This window comes from Pipistrellus kuhlii, unplaced genomic scaffold (assembly GCF_014108245.1).
Source record: "Pipistrellus kuhlii isolate mPipKuh1 unplaced genomic scaffold, mPipKuh1.p scaffold_m20_p_20, whole genome shotgun sequence".
Taxonomy (NCBI): Eukaryota; Metazoa; Chordata; class Mammalia; order Chiroptera; family Vespertilionidae; genus Pipistrellus; species Pipistrellus kuhlii.
Genome location: NW_023425516.1, coordinates 5,788,784 through 5,809,528, shown reverse-complemented (window position 1 = coordinate 5,809,528; position 20,745 = coordinate 5,788,784). Strand labels below are relative to the sequence as shown.

Genomic DNA, 20,745 nt, shown 5'->3' with positions numbered 1-20,745 from the left:
ATGTCCATCACTAGCTACACATTTCCCCCATCTTTCGGGTAACTTGTGGATACTGTCCCAATAGAACTTTTCTTGTTTTGAGGCAGACCATTCAGAGACCCAATTTTCCACTTCTTCGTACGTTTTGAAGTGCTGCTCAGAAAGTGCGCGTAACATCAATCGAAACAAGTGGTCATCTGAAGGAGCAATACAACAAAATAGCATACATATCAAAGTGTATATATATCAACATCTGTGTAACTCCATCTACTGAAAAAATCCACATTATTAACTGGTACACCAGATAGATGATAGATAGATAGATAGATAGGTAGATAGATAGATAGATAGATAGATAGATAATAGATAGGCTGAAATGAGCTTATAGGAATTGAAAATTCAGCTTTGGGGTCCAATTTCCCACCAAAACTCCGAAAACGTCGTTTTCTTCTTTTTCTACCTCAGTCTTCCCTCCTATAAACTAAAAGAACAAAAGCACCACCCAAAGGTTAAGTGAGAAATAAGTGCTCCCATTCCCCCCACGATCCAAGGGGCCTCTGGGTAACACTTCCCTATAACCCAGTCTCTAAAGAAAGTTCCTCTACAGCAGCCAATCCAGGTTTATAAGAACCTGTTCAGCAGTTTCCTCTGACATCCTGTCACATCCCTAAAAAAACCGCTGATACAAAGAGAGTATGGGGGAATATTAAGGAATTCTCTGTGTCTGAAAAGGGCTGACCTGGTTTTACACTCTCTGAGCAGCCACCTATTACCGCTGGAAAAAACATCAGACATACTACAATAGTAATTCACGAGAGGTGTCCTTTTACAAAGTGAGATTTCCCCTCTTGTTGAAAAAAAAAAAAAAAAAAAAAAAAAAAATATATATATATATATATATATATATATATATATATATAGATATATATATATATATATATATATATATATATGGCCAAACAGAAGCTAGGTCCATGCCACAATGTCCCCCAACCACGGATTGGGATCCTGTAATTCCCACGCCCAACCTGAAGGCCCTAAACGATAGGGAGAAATATAGATGAATAGCTGAGCGTTGCAGAAAGGATAAAACTAGGATACCAGTTAGGTTGTTTAAAATTAGACTAAAACAATACAGTCTCTTTCCTAACGGAGTAGCAGAAGGGCTCTTGAAAACCCAACACCTCAGAGAGGAATGGTTCCCGGGCGGGAGGACACGGAACCGGAAGGACAACCGGAGATTTTAACCTTCTCTTACTCACTCTTACATGAAAATCATATTGTGCGTTCGTTGAAAATTCGTGTTCAAGAGAAACAGAGAGTGAGATAACGGATGGATTCAAGCCTGAAGAAAACCCCAGGTTGGGGGTCCCGAAGCAAACAACCGCATAATAGTGGCGGGCAAGGTGGAAAGAGAGGAGCGAGGCGCTGCCCGCCATTTACCGGATCGTTTCTTTGACTTCGAGGAGCCCTTGGATGACTTTTTGGGCTTCTTTATCCGTTGGTACTTCAGAGCCTCCAGCCTCTCAGGTGCGGCGGTGGCGTTCCCGGGTGCAGGCGGATGTGTCCTGCAGAGGGACAATCAGAGGGTGCGGGTCAGCCCCCGCACAGGGAGCCTTGGGGGCGGGGCTGGAAGGAAGCCCGAGAGCTGGCCCGTAGGACACGGGGTGCGGTTCCGTGCAGTCCCAGACCCACGAGGGCTCCCAGCCCTGGCTCTCTGTGGCTCCTGGGAGGGAGAAGAGCCAGTGGGAGCTGCGGCCTCGGGGGGCCCACCTCGGGTGGACGGACCTGCAGAGAAATCAGAAGGCCTAGGAAAGGGAGAGAGACTTTAGCAGGAAGCCTTGAATCACACAGAATTCAAGCCGGAGGAGTGAGGTCGGAGAAGGAAGCCGCTTCGACGTCTGAAGTTCTGAGAAGTCATCACAATCAAGACCTTTAAGGGAAAAGAGAAAGTGCAGATTATAGCGGGATATGGGCACCCAACCCACATCCACTGTCCCCCTCCAGAGAAGAGGCGGCCAGCGCCCAACGAGAAACCTGCCTCCAAGCTCCTGTTCTCCATTCACGAGACTCTGGGAGAACCTCGAAGCTAACAGCACCGCCTCCGGTACCTCCCTGACCCTCCGCAGGCTGGGCTCACACTCCTTCCGTCATGCGAGAGAAGAAACGAAAGGGAGAAGTGGATTGCGATGGTGAGAGTGTCCAAATCCGGCAGCCTCGTAAAGCCCTTAACTACTGCAGCAAGAATCCCATGAGTCTCTCTATTTTAAGATGCAAGGAAGAAACGGAGGTTGTTGGGTGAGGAGACCACGCATCGTGGCCTCTCTCCCAGCCGGCCCAGCGGACAGTGCCACATGCCTGGCAGACCAAACGCATGATTAGAACGAAGTCAATGGGATTTAAGTGAAGCCATGCAGCCCAGGTGACAGAGGGGACCAACGAGAACCGGGAGGACGACTGTCTGTGACTATCTGTGAGAGAATGAGCCGTAAAAGAAGAAAATCTAGAAGATGCGTTATCAATGGCGTTTCTTCACAACGTAGGGGCCTGAGGAACAAAGGTCACTCTTTCCCCCCCAGTGCCGGCATCCATACGCGGTCCCCGGGGAACTGCACTCTTGCCTCAACCCTCTCAGCTCCCCCTTCCAGCTCCAACACAACTGGTCTGCGGGGAATCCTGACGAGGAGGAGTAGGACAGATGCCCTGTGACGCGGGAAGACGTTCCCAGTGGTAAGGAAGCAGTTGGAGGCATTTTTAAAACATGAGAAGGGTCGGGAAGATGGTAGCTGCATTGCCCCCACATGGGGTCGTCTTTGCGGGAAGGTGGGAGAAGAAACTTACAGACGAACGTGGACACGCCTCTGGCCTCCAGGTTTCCTGCAAGAACTGGCAGTGAAGCAACCTTCATCTTCGTTGATGGATGGCATCGCTCCCTCGCCCTTCAGTAAATAAGGGATCGGGAAGCGCCTCCCAAGTTCAGGTCAGAGGCCACATCTTGATCTTCCACAGACACCCCTGACAGCACGGAGCTAAGAAGCCCCACCCTCCATGAGCACAAAGGCACTCGGTCCAAGGTCCAACTCACCATGAGCAGACAGGCCTCCTCCCCCAAACACCCAACCTGCTAATCCCCCATTCCTTCCTCCTTTACCAGCCCCGCACTCTACCCACAGAGATCCTCACGGCAACAGCTGGAAGGGAAGGGGGAGGCGGGCACAGGGTGGAGATGGCTCCGGCAGGTGGGGCATGACGCTCCAGTGCTGGTGGGGTGCCCTCACCCCTTCTCAGCCTTGACTAAGGTTTCTGCATGCTGCTGAAGGGAAGCTCGTAGGTCTATGCCTGCTGTTCGGTCTGCCTGTCTCCAGGGCCCAGCCAGCCTCCGGAGAGGGACCACAGACAGTGAGCGATGCGTGGTCTGACTGGCAAGTGGGCTCAGGAAGCAGTGCTCAAGGACATCCCCCATCAGGGCTCAAGAGACTCTTACCAATTCTAGGGATTCTGTAAGCCAAGTGACACCTCCACGGATGTTTTCATTATTACAATCCACAAATGTCACTATTCCCGTTTTTTAGTCACGTAGTATCTATTTACCACTTACCAGGCCAGGCACTGACCTACATTCTCTACAACAATGTTCTTTTATCCTTACAGCAACCCTCAGGGGTAAACACTACACAGTGGGCCCATTTTTCAGATGGAGAAACTGAGGAGTGAGGCCAGGTAGCTTGTCCAATTTCCCCAGTGACTACGGGATAGAGCCAAGATTCTCAGCCCCGGGCGACCCCATTTTTCCAAATTCTTCCTAATAAAGCGGGTAGAGAAGTCACGGCAGAGAAAAGTCCTGCTTCCACGCGGCAGAAGGACCCCGCTGAGGTCCTCACTGACAGTCTCAGCAGTTGGGGCAGAGCCGGGCTGAGACACACTTGGGGTGGGGCAACGCTGGCTGCTCCAGGCAAAAACTCCCCAATAGTCATGATCCGCTGAGGAGGATAAGCTCATTTTCTCTTGGGGAAACAGCCAAGCTCAGGCTCTGCCAGGACACACGCCGGTCACCTGTTCCCACTTTGGACTCAGCCCTCAAGCGCAGGACCATGACAAGAGACTCTCCAGAGGCAGAAAAAAACCCACAAGCAAGTGTCCAGCAGGACAGGAAGGACGGAGGATGGCAAAATGGGTCTTTCTTTTTAGCGAATTACACAGAAAAGATATGTGACACGTGCTCCAGCCAGCTTCGTCCACCACCTGCCAAGCCCTTTGGAATCAAATCACCTCCCTTTTATAGGAGGGTGACCATGTCCCCATCAAGGTCAAGCTCACCTAGGGCACTTCCAGGTATTGAGGCCCAGGGTGATGGTGTCATATAAAGATGGCAAGTGCACCTGAGGTTGGCTTGCAGGTTCCCTATCTGGACAGAATCCAGCCCTGGGCTCTCCAGGAAGCTGAGCTCCCAGTCCTGTTCCTGACCAGTCCCTTCCACTCCAGCATCCAGGAATCGGCAAGCTCTGGGTGCTCCGTCTCCCAAGGAGTCTGAGCATTACTGAATGGTGAAGGCTTAGGGATTCTCCTGACCTGCCTTATCGTCTCTCCCAGACACTGCCAGTAGCATTTTTCTGTAGGTCAGAACCAGCAAAATGCCTGGAACTGACTTGAACACTCTCTCTCTCTTTCTCTTTCTTCATAAAATCCATACAAAATCCAAGTCATGACCATTTAGCTAAGCTTCCCTTAGCTGCTTAGCTCTATGCTGACCCAGAGGAATGCAGAAAAAGACCTCCTGGTTCAAATGTAGGCAAACCACAAAACAGGAAAGTCAAAATCCAAATCCATTAAGGATATGTCCTGCCCTTAATGCCCAAAGAGCGGGCCATGAGGACACAGTTCTCAGCGCCACCTCCCGTCACCAGGCAGACACACGATTTGAAGAGCACTCGCCTCCTCTACCTAACTGCCCGAGAGTGCGCCCGGCGTGGCTGGTTAGGCCCTGCGGTCGGCAGGCTGAGGGAATCCTCACACAGTCACGGTGTAGCCAAGGAAAAGTGCTGGTACAGAGCAGAAAGCCAGGCGCCTGGCTGGCAGCCGCTCCGCTCTGCCCACAGATGGTCCGTTTCTAGAGGGATCAGGGCACCAGCCAAGTGCTTGGCCTCACAAGTCAGAAGCTTGTTCCGAATGGGAGCGCCTTCCCAGGGCTCCCCTAGTAAAAGGGGACCCCTCCACGCTCCCAGACCCACCTGCATGGGCAATGGAGGCCAAAGTCAGTATGAAAAGGGAAGGGGATCAGAGGGAGCTATGAGGGTAGGGATACAACGACTGGTCCCAGAGAAAAACCCCTCAGGCTCCCAGCCATTCACAGATACCCCGTGTTGAGAGGAAGGTGGGAAGAAAAGGAAAGAGGTGGAGGGAGAGAGGGGAAGAGGAGGAATGGGGGGGGGGGGGGGGACACCTGCAGGTGTGGGGAGAAGGAACAAGGAAGCGACTGGAGAAAACAGCTAGAACGGACGTAGACAAGACGTGTCACATCTCCAAGCAAGACCGAGTGGAGACACATGCAAAGGCCAGCGTGAGGACAGCATCTGACGAGGAGCCTGCGCCTCCCAATGGCCCGCAGCGACCGCACCCGGGAAGCCCGTAGCAAGCAGGAGGCGTGGCGGCTCCCGCAGCCCAGCACCCGCAGCCCAGCGCCGGCAAGGTCTACTCCGAGGCTGTGGGAGGTCTGACTCCCCTAGGTGGGGTGCTGGCCAGACCCCAGGAACAATGCTCTCTCGTGTGGCCCCTGGCTGCTGGCTTTGCCATGGCGGAGAGTAGAGTAGCTCTGCTCTCTCAGATCTGACACGGTGGGAACAAGGGGGGCGGAGGGCCCAATAGCTGGGGGAGGGGAGGGGCAGGAGCAATGAGAATGGGGTCCAGCACTTTCCAGGAGTGGGGTGAGAGTTAGTTCTGGAGCTGTGACCTCTCAGGGGATGACAGCGGGGCCATCACTGGGCGGCAGGGAGGGAGGGCTGGAGATGGAGGACAGCCCAGTCTGCCACTCTGGAGCATGCACCCTCAGGCCACGGAGGCCTTAGCTCACAAAGACCTCTGACCCTGCACGTCCTCCCAATGTGCACGGCCCAAGTGGGGCCCCAGCCGGCTGCATGCCACACGCCGTCCCAGGACCTCCGGGCTGCTGGCCCTTTTCTAGCTGTAGATTGTACAGAAATGGCACAGCACCCTCACCGTGGGACGCCTTCCTTCTGACTGCAAACGTCAGTCCTGAGTGAGCACGGCCAGCGCCCCGGACCTGTCAGGTGGCAATGGGAGGCACCACTTCCACCCGCGGCAGCCGGGGCGCCAGAGGGGCCTTCGCACCCCGAGAGCAAGCCTCTCGTAACCCTGACAGCCTTTTTAAGAGACTTGAAACCCTCTGCATGCCCAGTGCCTAAGGCCCCCTCCCGGGGGAGTGTGTGTCTCCTGCCACCTCAACCCCCGGCCTGGGAAACCTCTTCTGAGCTCCCCGGACTCCCTGCAGCTGCGACTCAAGGTCAGGAGTGGTTGCCATGGAGCCCTTGAGAGCCGTATGACACTAAGGGCAAGATCAGCCTTGCAATAGCCAAGGGCAGGCAGCAGAATGAAAGGAGCATGGATGTGGGGACGTTTCCTGGCCCTGCCCTCAGAGGACCACGGTGGCCTGGTCCTAAGAAGGACCTCGTCCATGGCCGAGGGAAGGAGCTGGGCCGCACCCCAATCCTGTGCTCCCTGAGGGGACCAACTATTCGTAAGAGCCCAGGTAGACAGCGAGGGGCCAGCCACCCCAGGGAAGGTCTGAGTTTGGGGGTCCCGGGAGAAGAGGTACTCTACCTGAGGCTGCTGGGCAAACAGAGCAGAGAGAGGGTGGGTGTCTGGTACCAGTGTGGCCCCGGACTGATAGTCAAGGGTACAGAGAGGCCAAGCAGGTCTTAGCACTGTGGGCCCCTCAGGTGCATGCAGGGCCCGGAGGGGCCTCTGGGCAGCTCTGGGTGTGTGGGCAGCAGAATGGCAAGGTGTCTGAGTGAGGAGACTGCAGGGCGGCTATGGGAGAGAGCTTGGCATATGGGGTGGGCAGGGCGAGAAGCTGCAGCGAGGCAGTGCCCGAGCGTGGCCTGGGGGGGCTGTTGGAGCAGCGTGATGGGGGAACCCAGAAGCCGAGGGATTCGGGGAGCAGAGGCTGCCGTCCCCACTGAGGGGGGTGAAGGGACATGGTCTGGATCCCCCTGTAGAGGAAGCGATGGCCCTGCCGAAGCCCCGTCCGCCTGTCCGCCCCCCGCCCCCCAGCCGCGGAGCACCCTTACCTATTGAGCTGAGGAGAGGCTTGTCTCGACAACACTGCCCAGATAGCTGAGATCAATCAGAAACAAAGCAGTTATCAACACGGGCCGTGGAGAACCACCCACGCACACCCAGAGGGGAGGAGGGGGAGCACGGGGACCAGAGAACCGACAAGGAGGCCAGAGAATGGGGTGAGGGCAGGAGAGGAGAGAGACAGAGAAACAGACCAACGATGGGACAGAGCAGATGAGCGCGCTGCAAAGCGGACGACAGGGCTGCGCCCACAGCATCTCCGCAGACACCACAGGCACCACGCAACCACGCGCCCCGCCTGGCCTGGCGCCGGCTGGAGCCTCCTCCACTCCCAGGAGCAGGTGGGGGGGGGGGGGGAGGCTTGCACTTCCAGGTACCGGACAGGGTGGGGGTGAGTGGGGCAAGGGAAGGGCTCTGGGCTCCTCCTCAACCGCCACCCATCCTGCCTACCACCAGGCCAGCTCCTCTGGAGCTGGGCGCCCCGCACAGGCAGCCACACCAAGAGAGACCAAAGGACGGAACTAGAAAGAAAGAGGGAGGGAGGGGTGGAGGGGGGAGAGGAAGGAGGGGTAGGGGGGCTGGGGGTATTACCAAGACATTGCAGGCTCTTCTGAGTAAGTTGGGGCAACCCAGAGAAGATGGAGAAGGAAGAAAGACAGACAGAAAGACAGACTTGAGGAGGAAGCACAAGGAGGAGGAAGAGGAGGAGGAGGAGGAGGAAGAGAAGGAGGAGAAGAAAGACAGAGAAAGGCACAGACAGGCGTCCAGGCTGACTGGTACCTGGAACACCAGCTGTTTAGAGTGTGCTCTCTCAGGCAGGCTGATCGCAGGAGCTTGTCTGTCTGTCTGTCTGTCTGCAGCTTCCTGCGAGGCACACAGGTTGGGGTGGGGTGTGTGGTTCCAGGTACCTGATTCACAGCCTGAGATCTGGCCCCCAGCCTCCAGGATATGCCCCTCCACCCCCCTGGGAGAGGCTGTGGGAGGGGCCCAGAACTCTCCAGGCCACTAAGGGCAGGGTTTGGAGAGGGGCGCCCCTGGCCTGGGGGTCCAGGGAGGCCAGGCTTCAGGATCCTGCCAAGCAAGGAGGAGGGGCTGGGAAGCAAAGGAGCCTGGATGTGAGGTCTCTGGGCAAACCGTAGCACCACCCCCAAAGCCAGGATCCCAGGGACCTGGTGAGCCCTCCACTCCACCAGGAACCGGGGTGACAGCTCCCTGGGGCCTGCCACGCCCCTCCCCTGGGCCATGTGTGCCCACTCCTGAGAGCCCTGGGCTGGTGGAGAAGATCCCTCCTGCTCCTGGCAGGGTACCTGGGCAGGTAAGCCCCATCCCACCACAACTGGCCACACCCTGCTGATGCCAAGACCAGAACACCCCCCCCCCCACCCCCACAGGGATGCTGCAGCGATTCCAGACAAGCCCTGTCATTCTGGTTGATGGACGGTGGAGGGCGGGGTGAGGGTGGGGGGGCGGGAGAATGACCAGGTGAAGGTGGGCGGGGAGACCAGCTCACACTCACCCTGAAGTAGGTAACTGTGGTGGGGGGGGCTCTGGTCTGAGCAGCTCCTCCCCCATCCTTCGGGGGGAAGGCGTCTGTCCAAACACATCCAACTTGTCCGCAGGCCCCGCGGGGCCCATCGGAGGGGAGGGGTAGCCCGTGGCCAGAGTGGTGAAGCCCACGGCGGGCCGGTAGCTGGGGCTCCCGCTGCGGCTGCTCTGGGACGGGGAGCCCGTGGACGGCGTGGACTTGCAGGAGAAGCTGACGGCGGCCGGCGGCTGGAGGGTGATCTCGGACATCTCGGCCTGCTGCAGGAGGCCCGGGCGAGGCCGGGCCCGGGCGGCCAGCTCCGGGGAGCCGGTGCGGGAGCTGAGGGGGCTTTGGGTCAGAGGCGAGAGCCGAGAGGGCTGTAGCACCACTTGATGTAAACTGGGCTCGGCGCGCCTGGCCTGCCGGGGGCTGGGCCGGGGCCGGGGCTGCGGCTGGTACCACCGGGTGTCCAGGCCGAATGTGCTGGGGCCACCATGTCCCCCCGGCTCGGTGGGCTCGGGGTAAGGCAGCACAGGGATGCCCATACCTTGGCTGGTATGTCTTAGCTGCCCTTGGCTCACCAGTGGCTGCACGGGTCTGTCCTGCCACTTGGCGGCGGGGGGCACTGGTGCGGGGACTCTGCCCGGCGACTTGCCTGCCCAACCCTTCGGTGCCTCCAGAGACAGGATGCCTGGGTAGGCCGAGGGCACCTGGAGGGAGGAGGGGGGCAGTCCTCGGGGGAGGCAGGCCTTGGGCTGCAGACTCTCGGCCACATCACAGGGGTGCAGCTGGTGGGGGAACATCATGGCCGGGGTTTCCAGGCCCCCGAAGGGGAACTCCGGCCGGCCCCAGGGCTCCGGGGAGCGCCCGCCCGTGGGGGTCTGAGTCAAGGGCAGCGTGCTGTTGGACGCGTTCTCTCCGTTCTCCTCGGGGATGGTGGGGTGGCCGAAGGGCCCCTCTGAGTGCAGGGGCGGGGAGGACATGACTGAGCTCAGGGGGCTGCCCACTTCCGGCATGTAGAACGGTGGCGGCTCCACCTCCCCAGGGCTGCTGCTGCTCAGGTACCCATAGTACTGGCCGTGGTGGAAGGACCGGGGGGCGGGCGGCCGGGCCTGGCCTGTGGCCTGGAGCCGCCCCTCCAGGCCGCCGGGGCCCTCGAGCCCGCGGGGCTGGAACCGGGGGCTGTATGCTGGTGGAGGCAGGTAGGACTCCTGGCTGGATGACAGAGGGGTCAGCTGGGACTTCAGGGCAGCCACCGAGGTGGGCACCAGGGGGTCCTCATTCTCCTCGTCAGACTGGCGGAACTCGGGGTACATGTCCGTCTCCTCCGCAAAGGGAAAGCCCTCGATGCGCCTGCCCTTCACGGCGGGCTCCACTTCGGAGGGCCCCATCACAAAGCGGCCGTCGGGGCCTCTGCTGATGAGCTCGATGGGCGTCGTGGCCTCGGCCTCGGCCTCCGCCTTGGCCACGCTGTACTTCTTGCTGCTGATGGCCCTCTTGGTCTTCTTGTACAAGGAGAGCTCCTTCTCCCGGCTGGGGCTCAGCATCCTCTTGGCTGAGGGCTGGCCCTGGTCGTCAGAGGACTCGGAGGGGGGCCGGAGCGTTCGGATGCTCTCTGGGCTCACCTTGCCCGAGGACAGGCTGTGGGGACAGGCGGAGAGCAGGAGGGTGAGGCAGGGGACACACGGGCCATTACTCCTTGGTGTGCCCTTAGCAACCACCAACCACAATGGCCTGGGAAGACAGGACTAGGGAACAAGACCGCAGGTGACTGCATAGTTTGGCATGAACCTCTTGGGCCAACCTTCTCAATCTGTCTAGGTGTGCTTTCTGAGTAAGTACCCGCATTTCTACTTCTATTCCGCTCCGCCCACGGTTTGCTGTGCTCTGTCCAGTCCCACCTGCAACTTCACTCCCAGGTTGCTCGGGGAAAGCAAGCTCATTATAATATTACAACGCAAACATACTCAGAAGGCAAATCTGTTAGGATGACCAAAAAAATAAATAAATAAATAAATAAATAAATAAATAACAGAACTACACTCTGAAGTCAAAGAGAAATGGGTTCTGGGCTCCTTCTGCAGGGGAACAGCAAGATCAACCGGCAGTAACCAGCGGAGAAGAGCCGCAATGGGCTGAGCGAGGAGGACTGCCCACTGTCACACCCTGACCGTCCACCCGCACCACACAAGCAGCGTGTCCCCCGGGGCTGAGCTGGGGCACTTACGGGGACTCCAGGCTCTTCCTGCAGTGAGTGATGGAGAGCGGAGGGTCTGGAAGGAGAGAGGGGGGAGACCTGCTGAGGCCGAGACACCAAAACACACGCCAGCGCCGACAGGGCCCAGAGCTGAGCCGTGAGGGAGCCCGTCCCCACCCCAAGCGCTTGCCTCCTCCAGCCTCTCCCACGGTCCCCATGTCCTTTCTCCTTTGTTCAAATCAAGTCCCCCTGGCAACTCTACCCTCTTCTCAAGGGGCCCCACACTACACACAGGCCGTCTCTCCTAACAGGGAGCCTCTGAACCCGGGCCGGGTAGAGCAGGGGGTGGGGACCACACCCACCTTTTTTGCGCTTGAGCTTACGCTTGCGCTGCTTGTTGACAAAGCAGGCGGCCAGGGTGCTGAAGAGGATGGCGGCCGCCAGGAAGCAGATGGTGGCTACGATGCCAGCCAGCACGGGCCGCGCCAGGCCGTCATCCGTCAGGTCCGGCTGGGGGAAGATGTCTGCGGGGAGGGGCATGGAGTCCTGGGAGGCATCCCCTTCCAGAGGCCCTGCCCACTCTGACACCCAGCCGCCTACGTGATGGGCCTTACACATAACCTAAGGCTCAGACTCGGGCTCCAGCCACAAGGAGGGTTGCATGGATTACAGCCAGGGGGCCACCACATAGCTAGTAAAGAGGAAAGAGCATCAATACCTTACCCTGTGGGGGTGATAATACTGATCTAGTGCGCAAGCCCAGCCAGAGTGGCTCAGTGGTTGAGTGTCAACCTATGAACCAGGAGGTCATGGTTCAATTCCTGGTCAAGGCACATGCCCGGGCTGTGGGCTCGATCCCCAGTGTGGGAGGCAGCCCATCAATGATTCTCTCTCATCCTTGATGTTTCTATCTCTCTCTATCTCTCTCCCTTCCTCTCTAAAATCAATAAAATACATTTTAAATATACTTATGTATATATATGTGTATACACACACACACACACACACACACACACGCGAGATATTTTCTTAAATAAAATAAATAAATTTTTTAAAAGCCCAAGGAGCACAGAAGTCACAAGTCACCTCCACTCCACCTGATGCTCTCATGCCATGTCTGTCCTTCCCTGCCCCCCCCCCAACTTGGCCAAGCTCCTTGCTAGCTGGCCCCCCAGGGAGCAGTGCCCATGGAAATGGTGCCCTTGCTTTCTCACTAAACAAGCGCCTCCTCCCGCTGCCCCAGAGCTGGTCCTGAGTCTAGGGAACCAAGGAAGCTGCTCCACGGGGAGACAGAGAGGACCTGCAGGTTTCAGACACTGTGGCTGGAGAAAGATGTGTAGACATGAGACCAGAGGCAAAAAAAAAGTGAAATTGAGAAAATGCCCGAAGGGGGCTTTTTTGAGCCTGAAAAACATCTAGGCAGAGGAAGAAGTGAAGAGCAACACCACCCAACAGCAGTTTTCCAAATAAAAGCACCATCATTATACAGCGGTCTTACAGCAGGCGCTCAGTGGATGCTTGGCGACCTGTGGTCCCTGCTCTGGTCCCACCCATTACAGAGGGTCACATGGGAGGAAATGGAGTTGACAGAGAAATAACTTTGCCCCAGCCAGTTTGGCTCAGTGGATAGAGCGTTGGCCTACAAACTGAACGACCCCAGAATCAATTCCCGGTCAGGGCAAATGCCCAGGTTGCAGACTCGATCCCCAATAGGGGTGTGCAGGAGGCAGCTGATCAATGGGTCTCTCTCAACATTGATGTTTTTCCTCTCCCCTCTCTCCCTCTCCCCTCCTCTCTGAAATAAAAATATATTTTGAAAAAGAAAGAAAAAGAACTTAATCCAGTTCTTTCTGACAACAGTATGAGAAGATTTGCTAACTTCCTCTCTGCGGCTTCCTTACAGACACTGTGACCAGCACAGCTCAAGATGGAGAAATCCCACCCATGGAAGCAGGAGCATGGACCTGACTCCCCGTGGCTCTGGGCTGTGTCCCCAAAGCTGTAAAAGAACCCCCCCCTCCCCAAGTACCTGTGCTGGAGACGCCGGCAATGTTGCTGGGCTCGCTGACCAGGTCCTGCATGACGGCCAAAACCCGGAACTCATACCAGGTGTCCTACAGCCGCAGGGACAACACCCATCAGCCAGGGACCCGAGCGGCCACTGGCCTGCCACTGACCCGCCACCGACCACACACCATTGACCCTGCCAGGACATGTCATGAAACATGGCACCCAAAACAGTGGTCCTGAAGTGTGTAACAACCAGCTCTCAAGTGAAAAAAAAAAAAAATAGAAGTTCTAATTTGTAGTCTTTGCCAATTGCTGTGGTGTAAATACTCTGACCACGGCTGATGTGAAGTGAGGTCACAGAGAGGAAAGGTGGGAAGGAAAACACTCGGGATTTCAGGAGCCACGAGCCAATTCCAGCCCTGAGTGTCCAGGGAAGGGAGAAAGAAGGTAGGCAAGACAGTCTATTCCTAAAGGAGATCACCTGGAAAAGGATAATGTATGCCCCAGGCTCTGAACTGGTAAAGGGTAAAGCTAAAAACTGTCCTGGGAAATCCTGTCCATCATAGTTAGGTTTCCAGCAAGGAGCTAAGGTCTGGTGATAGAAAAATAACTCTGCCCCAGCCAGTCTGGCTCAGTGGATAGAGCACTGGCCTGCAGACTGAAGAGTCCAGGTTCAATTCCCGGTCAGGGCGCATGCCCGGGTTGCAGACTCAATCCCCAGTAGGGGGTGTACAGGAGGCAGCCCTCGCTTGTGTGTCTGTACTTGGAGAAACCCCTCAGTGATACTACCCCCACTACCCCTGGGAGAGCTGGTCCTGAGTCTGGGGAACCTCAGTCACCGTGGGCAGCTCTGGGCGAGAGCATGAACAGGGTGTGTGGTCCATCAGTCCGTGGCCAGACTTCACAGATTTGCGTCGGGTCAGTCAAAGCTTCCAGTGACTCCGGGAGTTCTGTCACTTCTGGGATTTGGGAAACAGCAGCAGGGGAAGCCCAGTGCTCACCTGGGACAGATCCTTGGCAAAGAAGTCTCCATCGGTGCCTGGGATGGCATCGTCTAGCATCTCCCAGCGCTCTCCGACACGGAACTCCATGACGTAGCGGTCGATGGGGAAGCTGTGGTTGGCAGGTGGCAGCCAGGACAGCAGCACGCCCTGCTGGGTCCGATTGGCTGTGAGGCACCGCGGTGGGGTAACCAGCACCAGGGGTTCTGGGGTTGTGATGGGGAATGCTGCGGCGAGAGAGAAGGGAGACAGTGCTGAGGTCGCCAAGGCCTCGCCGTCCACGCGATCTCTGGCTCAGCATGCGGCCCTGGGGCACCACGGCCCCGAGGCAGCGTGGCTGTGGGCCAGCGCATGGGCTCCTGTGTCCAGAGCACTTCCAACATCTAGGAGGAGCCCAGTTCCACAGAAGAAACAAAATGGGCCCGGCCGGTGTGGCTCTCCCAGCGTGGCTCAGTGGATTGAACATCGTCCCAGGAACCAAGAGGTCACTGGTTCAAGTCCCAGTCAGGGCACATGCCCGGTTATGGGCTTGATCCTCAGTAAGGGGTGTGTAGGAGGCAGCTGATACATGTCTCTCTCTCTCTCATTGATGTTTCTTTTTTCTTTTCTTTTTTTAATTCTCATCCGAGGATATTTTTCCATTGATTTTTAGAGAGAAGAGAAGAACATCAATGAGAGAGAAACACATCGATTGGTTACCTCCTGCATGCTCCTGGACCAGGGTCCGGGCCAGGGAGGAGCCTGCAACCTAGGTACATGACCAGAATGGAACCCGGGACCTTTTGGTCCACAGGCCGACGCTCTATCCACTGAGCCAAACTGGCTAGGGCTCTCACTGATGTTTCTGTCTCTCTCCCCCTTCCCCTCTCTAAAATCTATTTTTTTAAAAAGAAGAAGGAATAAAGTGTGAGCTAGGGAAGGAGGACACATTAAATCCAATTAGCTTTTTAATAAGATAGCATCTTTACAAAAGTACTGCAAACGTATCTTTTGTTCCCTTCCCAAGGAAGCAGGACTATCCTCCCGCACACAGTTTGCTTTTCCAGCTCCCCTCCAGGCGGGGAGACCCCAGGGGAAAATCAAGACGCGGCGGGGAGACCCCAGGCAGCGCTAGCACTGGCACTGCTGCCCCCTCGGTGGCAGTAAAGCAGGCTGGCATGGTGCCCCCTGCTCCTAGCTGCCTGCTCTGGTCCTGGGTGGGAGGAGTGGCTACTGAGCCCAGGAAGGCAAGACCAGCCACACACTTGCCACCAAATGGAGCCGGGACCAGAGGGACATGCTGGCCGGAGTACAGGACGAGGAAGGATTCCCAGTCCCCCAACCTGTGAAGCCACAGGAAGATGCGGACACGTGGCCTAACCAGGAAGAACAAATTCAAAGCCTCCTCCGCCCAGCTAAGGACACAACAGGAATTGGCCAAACATGATGTGTGGGAGGGGTGGTACTTTGATACAGACGAGCCCTACGAAATGGAATAACCAATCTCTCCCAGGAGATCTAGTGACAGGACCGCAGAAAGCACCCAGGAAGGCACCTGGCACGCAGCAGGCATGGCAATGTCAGCTTCCGGGACCCTTCCTGCCTCCGCCTGGACCACGCGGGACCTTGACCCACCTCAGCTCCTCCGGGAAAAGACCCTCAGCACCGAGGCGAGAAGCCTCACCTAAAGTGTTCACAGTGACCACCTCACTGAAGGCGCTCGTCCCCAGCCTGTTCTGGGCCAGGACGCTGAACTGGTACGCCGTCTCGGGCTCCAGGGCATCCACGAGCAGCCAGTTGGGTCCCGGGGGCACTGACAGAGACAGCCAGTCATGAGGTCCAAACTGCGCCCGCTTCATCCTGGCCAAAGCAAAGAGAGAGCGAAGACAAGAGGGTGGGTGGGTTATGCTGGAGACACAGAGCATGCACGGTCCTCCCGGAGGCGGCGGCGTTGGGCTGGTCTCCTCAGGTTCAAGGAAGAGGTCACGGCCAAGGAAGGATGGCCACCCGACCTCGATGGGCCAAGCCTCACAATGCCAGATCACCAGCCGCCGTGGCGCCTCCTCTTCTACGAGGGACACTTAAGTGTGAGTCGTGCTCAAAACACCGGTCAAGCCCAGCCGGCAGAACTCAATGGTCAAGCCGTCGACCTATGAACCAGGAGGTCAGGGTTCAATTCCCGGTCAGGGCACACGCCTAGTTTGCAAGCTTGATCCCCAGTATGGGGTGTGCAGCCAATCAATGATTCTCTCTCATCATTGATGTTTCTATCTCTCTTTTCCTTTCCCTTCCTTTCTTTGAAATCAATAGAAATATTGGGGGGGGGGGGGGGGCGGCGGGGACACAAAAAACCACCGGTCAAGTTACCAACTGTGCTTTGGGATCATCTCAGCCTGGTCACAGCCCTGAGCTCTGCCCGGAGAGTGAGGACACTGGAAACAAGGTAGGTACCACAACATGACTGTGACGATGAGCCATTTGGCAACAGTAGGACTAACGACACTCAGGTGACCTCGGCCGCCCACCCTGGCAAGGACAGCCAACAGTGGGACCTGAAGTCACAGAGGGCTCTCTCAGTCCAACCAGGTTGGAGTCGGATGAGGATGAAGGTCCCGGGTACAGGACAAAGATGGCCTGGAGTTTTCCCGGAGTGGGGACCAGCTTCCCTAAGGCTTTAAGGGTTAGAAACCACAATGAAGGGGAAGGTCACCCCGACACCTGTTATACACAGCCCACCACCCAATTCCATCTGCATCTCCTACAGGTGCAGTGCCCGGCATCACCACTGGGAGGAGCCATCGCCCCATGGACTGAGATGCCATCCAGCCCTCTCAGGCCTGAGCTACAATTTAGTGGGTGCCAACAGGTACCCCTTTAGGTTGAAGGCTCAATGCCCAGGAGTTGAAGCTGGGGCAGTGAAAAGCACAGAAAAAAACAAAACAAAATGCAAGCGCCAAATGTATGTCAGTACACAGTGAGAGGTCATCAGAAAGAACTGAGGGAAGGAGACCTCCCAACCTTTTCACCTGCCCTTCCCTGCCCAGGCGCCAAAGCAAGTGAGCAAAGAGTGAAAAGCAACACAGGTGAGCAGCAGCATGGACAGAGCCACCAGCAGCCAGGGAAACCCCTACTGATGCCCAGACCTGCCCCCTGGCATCCCCAAAGGTGGCTCGGCCACACCCAACACGGCCCTAGTGAGGGAGCTGCCCAGCAGTGCCAGCAGGGTGGTTAGGAACCCTGCCCTGCCCCCACCCTGCCAGGGAGGCCTAGAGCTAAGGGAAGGGGTGATCCGGCTGCAGCTCAGAGTTCCCCCAGCTCACCACCTCAGCCCAGCTGGCCTGTCCAGTACTCAACGTGCCCAGGATGTCAGTCTGGGGAATACCCCCACATCCCCATGATGGGAAAGAGCGGGTTCCCTCTCAGCTCTCCTCGCTGTTAGAGGTGTATCGGAGGCTCTCCCTGAATCTTCAGGCTTTTCCCTCTGGATCGGAAGCTGCCTCCTCCCCAGGGTTGAGTCTGGCAGGGATGCCCACCCATGGGAGACAGGTCTCTCCCTTCTCGAGGAAGAAGTGAGGGACTCAGCCCTCCCCGCTTAAGGATGCCCATGGTGCAGGATGGCAGTCCGTAGCTCAGGAGAGCAATGTTGAGAAGGGCGATCCGAAGGTGATAGGAGGGGCCGGCTGTGGCCTTTCTCTCCCTTTTCTAACCCTCCGGTCCTCAGCCACATTCTGATCTTGATCCACCCCCAGGTTTGGGCAAGGATGTCAAATCGCTGAATCTGGCTAAATTCGTGACACAGAGACACAGGGTCCTGGAGGGAACGTGCATGGCCAGGAAGGGGAGTCCCCCTTCCTACTGGTTCCTGTAACCCCTGGGGAGGGGACCGCAGGATAAAACTCAGCTTCAGCACTTCCGGCTGGGGTGCTTCGCAATGCCCTTGGGGATCAGGAGTCTCCCCCAGACTCCAGAGGACAGGGGGACCTAAAGGCAGAATGGGCCAAGGACACAACAAGGTCACAACAGTGAGATCAGAGGAGGAGAAAGCAGAGGGCGATGGACAGCTCAGGCACCGGCCTCCCAAACCTCTGGCTGGGAATACAGGGGCGCCCAGAGTCCCCCAGATACACACCCACTCACCCCACCCCCCAAGACAATAGCCACCGTGTCAACACACCTCTTCCAGTGGGGTCTGGGGAAGAACCATCTCCTCCTCAGAGCCCCACCCACCCAGGCACGGACCGAAGTGGGGGTGGGGAGGGAGAAGCAGAGAGCAAAGCATGCGGGGCTGACTCACAGAGGTCCGTACCAAACTGAGAATGTCTGCTCGAATCCTCCATCGTAGCCGGGCTCCCAGGACACGTTGGCAGTTGTCATGGAGACCTGGACCCGGACTCCGCCTGGGGCGTGGGGGCTGGTGCCTGGAAACCAAGTGGAGACCCTCTCAGACCAAAAGAACTGAGCCTCCCTCCTCTGAGCTGGGCCCCCAAACCTTGCTACAGAGGCCGCAGAGGGCTCCGGCGCCCGGGGAGCTCAGGCTCAGGGTAGACCGACAGGGAGACGCCCACAGTCAACAGCACCCGACCACCCGCTGCCTGCGGCCGTACCGATGACGGTCAGGTGGGTGCTGGCAGTGATGCTGGTGACCACGTTGGTGGCGATGCACTCCCACTCGCCGTGGTCCTCCTTGCTCAGGGCTCGAAACTGGAGGCTCCCGCTGGGCAGGGCACTGTGCTTGCTTCTGCTGGGCTTCCCTACCTTGGCCAAGCAAGGGGGCAAGGAGGAGGGCGGGAGCGGGACACCAGGCAGAGAGGAGGGACCGGGTCAGGTGGAGGAGAGAAGCCACCAACACTTCAGGGTTGGAGGAGCTGCAAAATAGGGCTACACCCCTCCATGCCCTCTGCCAGGGCGCCCTCGAGAAGTCCCCTGGCTCCTCGGCACCTGGTCCCCCAGAACAGACACCCTCCCTCCACCACCCGTCCTGGGAGCTCCGGGGCCCAGAGGTACCTTTCTCCAGGTGATGACAGGGAAGGGGTCCCCTGCAGCAGCACAGGGGATCAGGAGCTCCCGGCCGGCCTCCTGCCTGTACTCCCAGCCTGGTAGCACCGTGAAGTACGGGGGGTCCTGGAGGGAGCACAGTGGGCGTGAAGGGGGGCACAGAGGGCATGAGGGGCACCCCGCTCGGGGCCCCTGCAGTCCCGGCCTCACCTTCAGGACGAGCCGCGCGGGAGCAGACTGGCCCATGGTCCCCAAGGTGTTGTAAGGCACACAGGTGTAGGTGCCAAGGGCCTCTTCTGTGGCCTCCTCGATGCGGATGGAGCCGTCCTCCATCAGGGTCCAACCGAGATTCTGCCGGAGGGAGCAGAGCGGGGCTACGGTCAGGGGTGCGCACCAGTCCCGGCCCCCACAGGGCCAGACGTGGGCAGGGCGGCTCCACTGGACCCCCGGGGGCAGGCCGGGCAGAGACAGCTGCCCTGGGGCAGGGTGTCTTGGTGCCCTGCCAACTGCGGACCCCCACGGGAAGCAGCTCTATGCTTGCCAGAGCTCCCAAGGAGGGTTCCTGGCAGGATCCAGACCCACAGAGGCAGCCCCTTAGGGTCGGGAGGGTGCATTTCATGGGGACCCCACATGCGTCTCTCTAGCACCTTCTCGACCTGCAGGGGGCGGCCGTCCTTGTTCCACTTGACCACGGTGGCCGGCGGCTCTGCGTCCACGGGGCAGCGGATATAGCCATGAATTCCCACGGGCACATAGATTACAGGGGGCATGTTGAGGACACGGGCTGGGTCTAGAGAGGGTGGGAGAGGAGAAAGACACAAGAGAAGTCAAGAAGAGAGAACTGCAGGCAAGGGTCCAGCCACCAAGCACTCCCCAAAGTACAGCCCTTCACACCCTCCACCCACTCAGTCAAAACACTGTGTCCTCAGTGCTCAACATGGAGCCGAGTGCTGGGCCCACCACGGTACCAACCCCGCCTCCTGGCTGATGGCCCCGAGGTCACGCTGAGCCCCCAGTGCAGGTTGCAGGCGTCTGTCTGCCCGGCCTCCAGGATGCCCAAGCACTTCCGTTCTGAATGCCCAGAGGCACACAGGCCCCAGTTGCCTGCCCCAGACCAGCCGATGTGAACACCGCTGCCGGGTGGGCGAGGCTCTCCTGTCCATTTCCCCAGCCTCTCCCTCGACTCCCAACCTCAAAGTCAACACTGACCACCCCCTCCCCCACCTGCTGACCTCAAGTCCTATCACCGAGCCAGTTGCTCTCTTCATACCCTAAGCCAAGAGGAATGGCTGTCTATGCACGAGGTGGGCGAGGCTGGACCACAGGCGGTCCTCTCTGTCAGTTCTGCTGGCTGCCCTCCCAGGCCTCAGTTTCCCTTCTGTGCAGCTGGAGGGCACCATGAGCCCAGGCCACAGAGCCGACGACAGGCTCCTGGGAGAGCAGCGAGAGCCGTGCATCCTGCCACATGGGTGAATCATCCATCACCTTTGGATTTTCCCCGACTTCCCTGAGGGCTACCGAGGGGAAAGCCGCGGAACTTCCAGGGAGGCGGAGAGGATGAATGAGCTGGGATCCTTCAAGCATTTGGAGCTCTTCGGAGAACAGTATTACATAAATACCAGGCCGAGGTATATATTTAGACAGAGCCTCCTACTTTTGTGTGGTAGAGGGTGTTATTTTTTTTTTCTTTTTCCTCCAAGGTTTCCAAAGCATTTATGAATGAGAAATACTCTGAACACTGTTTT

The 20,745-nt window shown here is 57.8% G+C and overlaps 1 protein-coding gene across 4 annotated transcripts in view; it reads right to left on the bottom strand.

The window, feature by feature from the left end:
* Positions 1-20,745, bottom strand: part of IGSF9B (immunoglobulin superfamily member 9B) — a 57,491-nt gene that overhangs the window by 15,564 nt on the left and 21,182 nt on the right. Inside the window, exons 8-21 of one of the 4 annotated variants that reach the window (XR_006742338.1) lie at positions 19,648-19,790; positions 19,211-19,351; positions 19,010-19,126; positions 18,610-18,760; positions 18,300-18,423; positions 15,690-15,865; positions 14,027-14,253; positions 13,045-13,129; positions 11,378-11,539; positions 11,046-11,091; positions 8,810-10,459; positions 8,074-8,157; positions 7,284-7,329; positions 1,423-1,547 (exon numbers count right to left, since the gene is read on the bottom strand). Coding sequence is in view for 2 of the 4 variants with exons in the window: in XM_036449381.2 (XP_036305274.1) it covers positions 1,423-1,547; positions 8,810-10,459; positions 11,046-11,091; positions 11,378-11,539; positions 13,045-13,129; positions 14,027-14,253; positions 15,690-15,865; positions 18,300-18,423; positions 18,610-18,760; positions 19,010-19,126; positions 19,211-19,351; positions 19,648-19,790 (3,147 nt within the window). In the remaining 2 variants the exon portion in view is untranslated. The remainder of the gene's footprint in view (positions 1-1,422; positions 1,548-7,283; positions 7,330-8,073; positions 8,158-8,809; positions 10,460-11,045; positions 11,092-11,377; positions 11,540-13,044; positions 13,130-14,026; positions 14,254-15,689; positions 15,866-18,299; positions 18,424-18,609; positions 18,761-19,009; positions 19,127-19,210; positions 19,352-19,647; positions 19,791-20,745) is intronic. The other 3 variants (XR_006742339.1, XM_036449381.2, XM_036449382.2) reach the window with 3 other exon arrangements.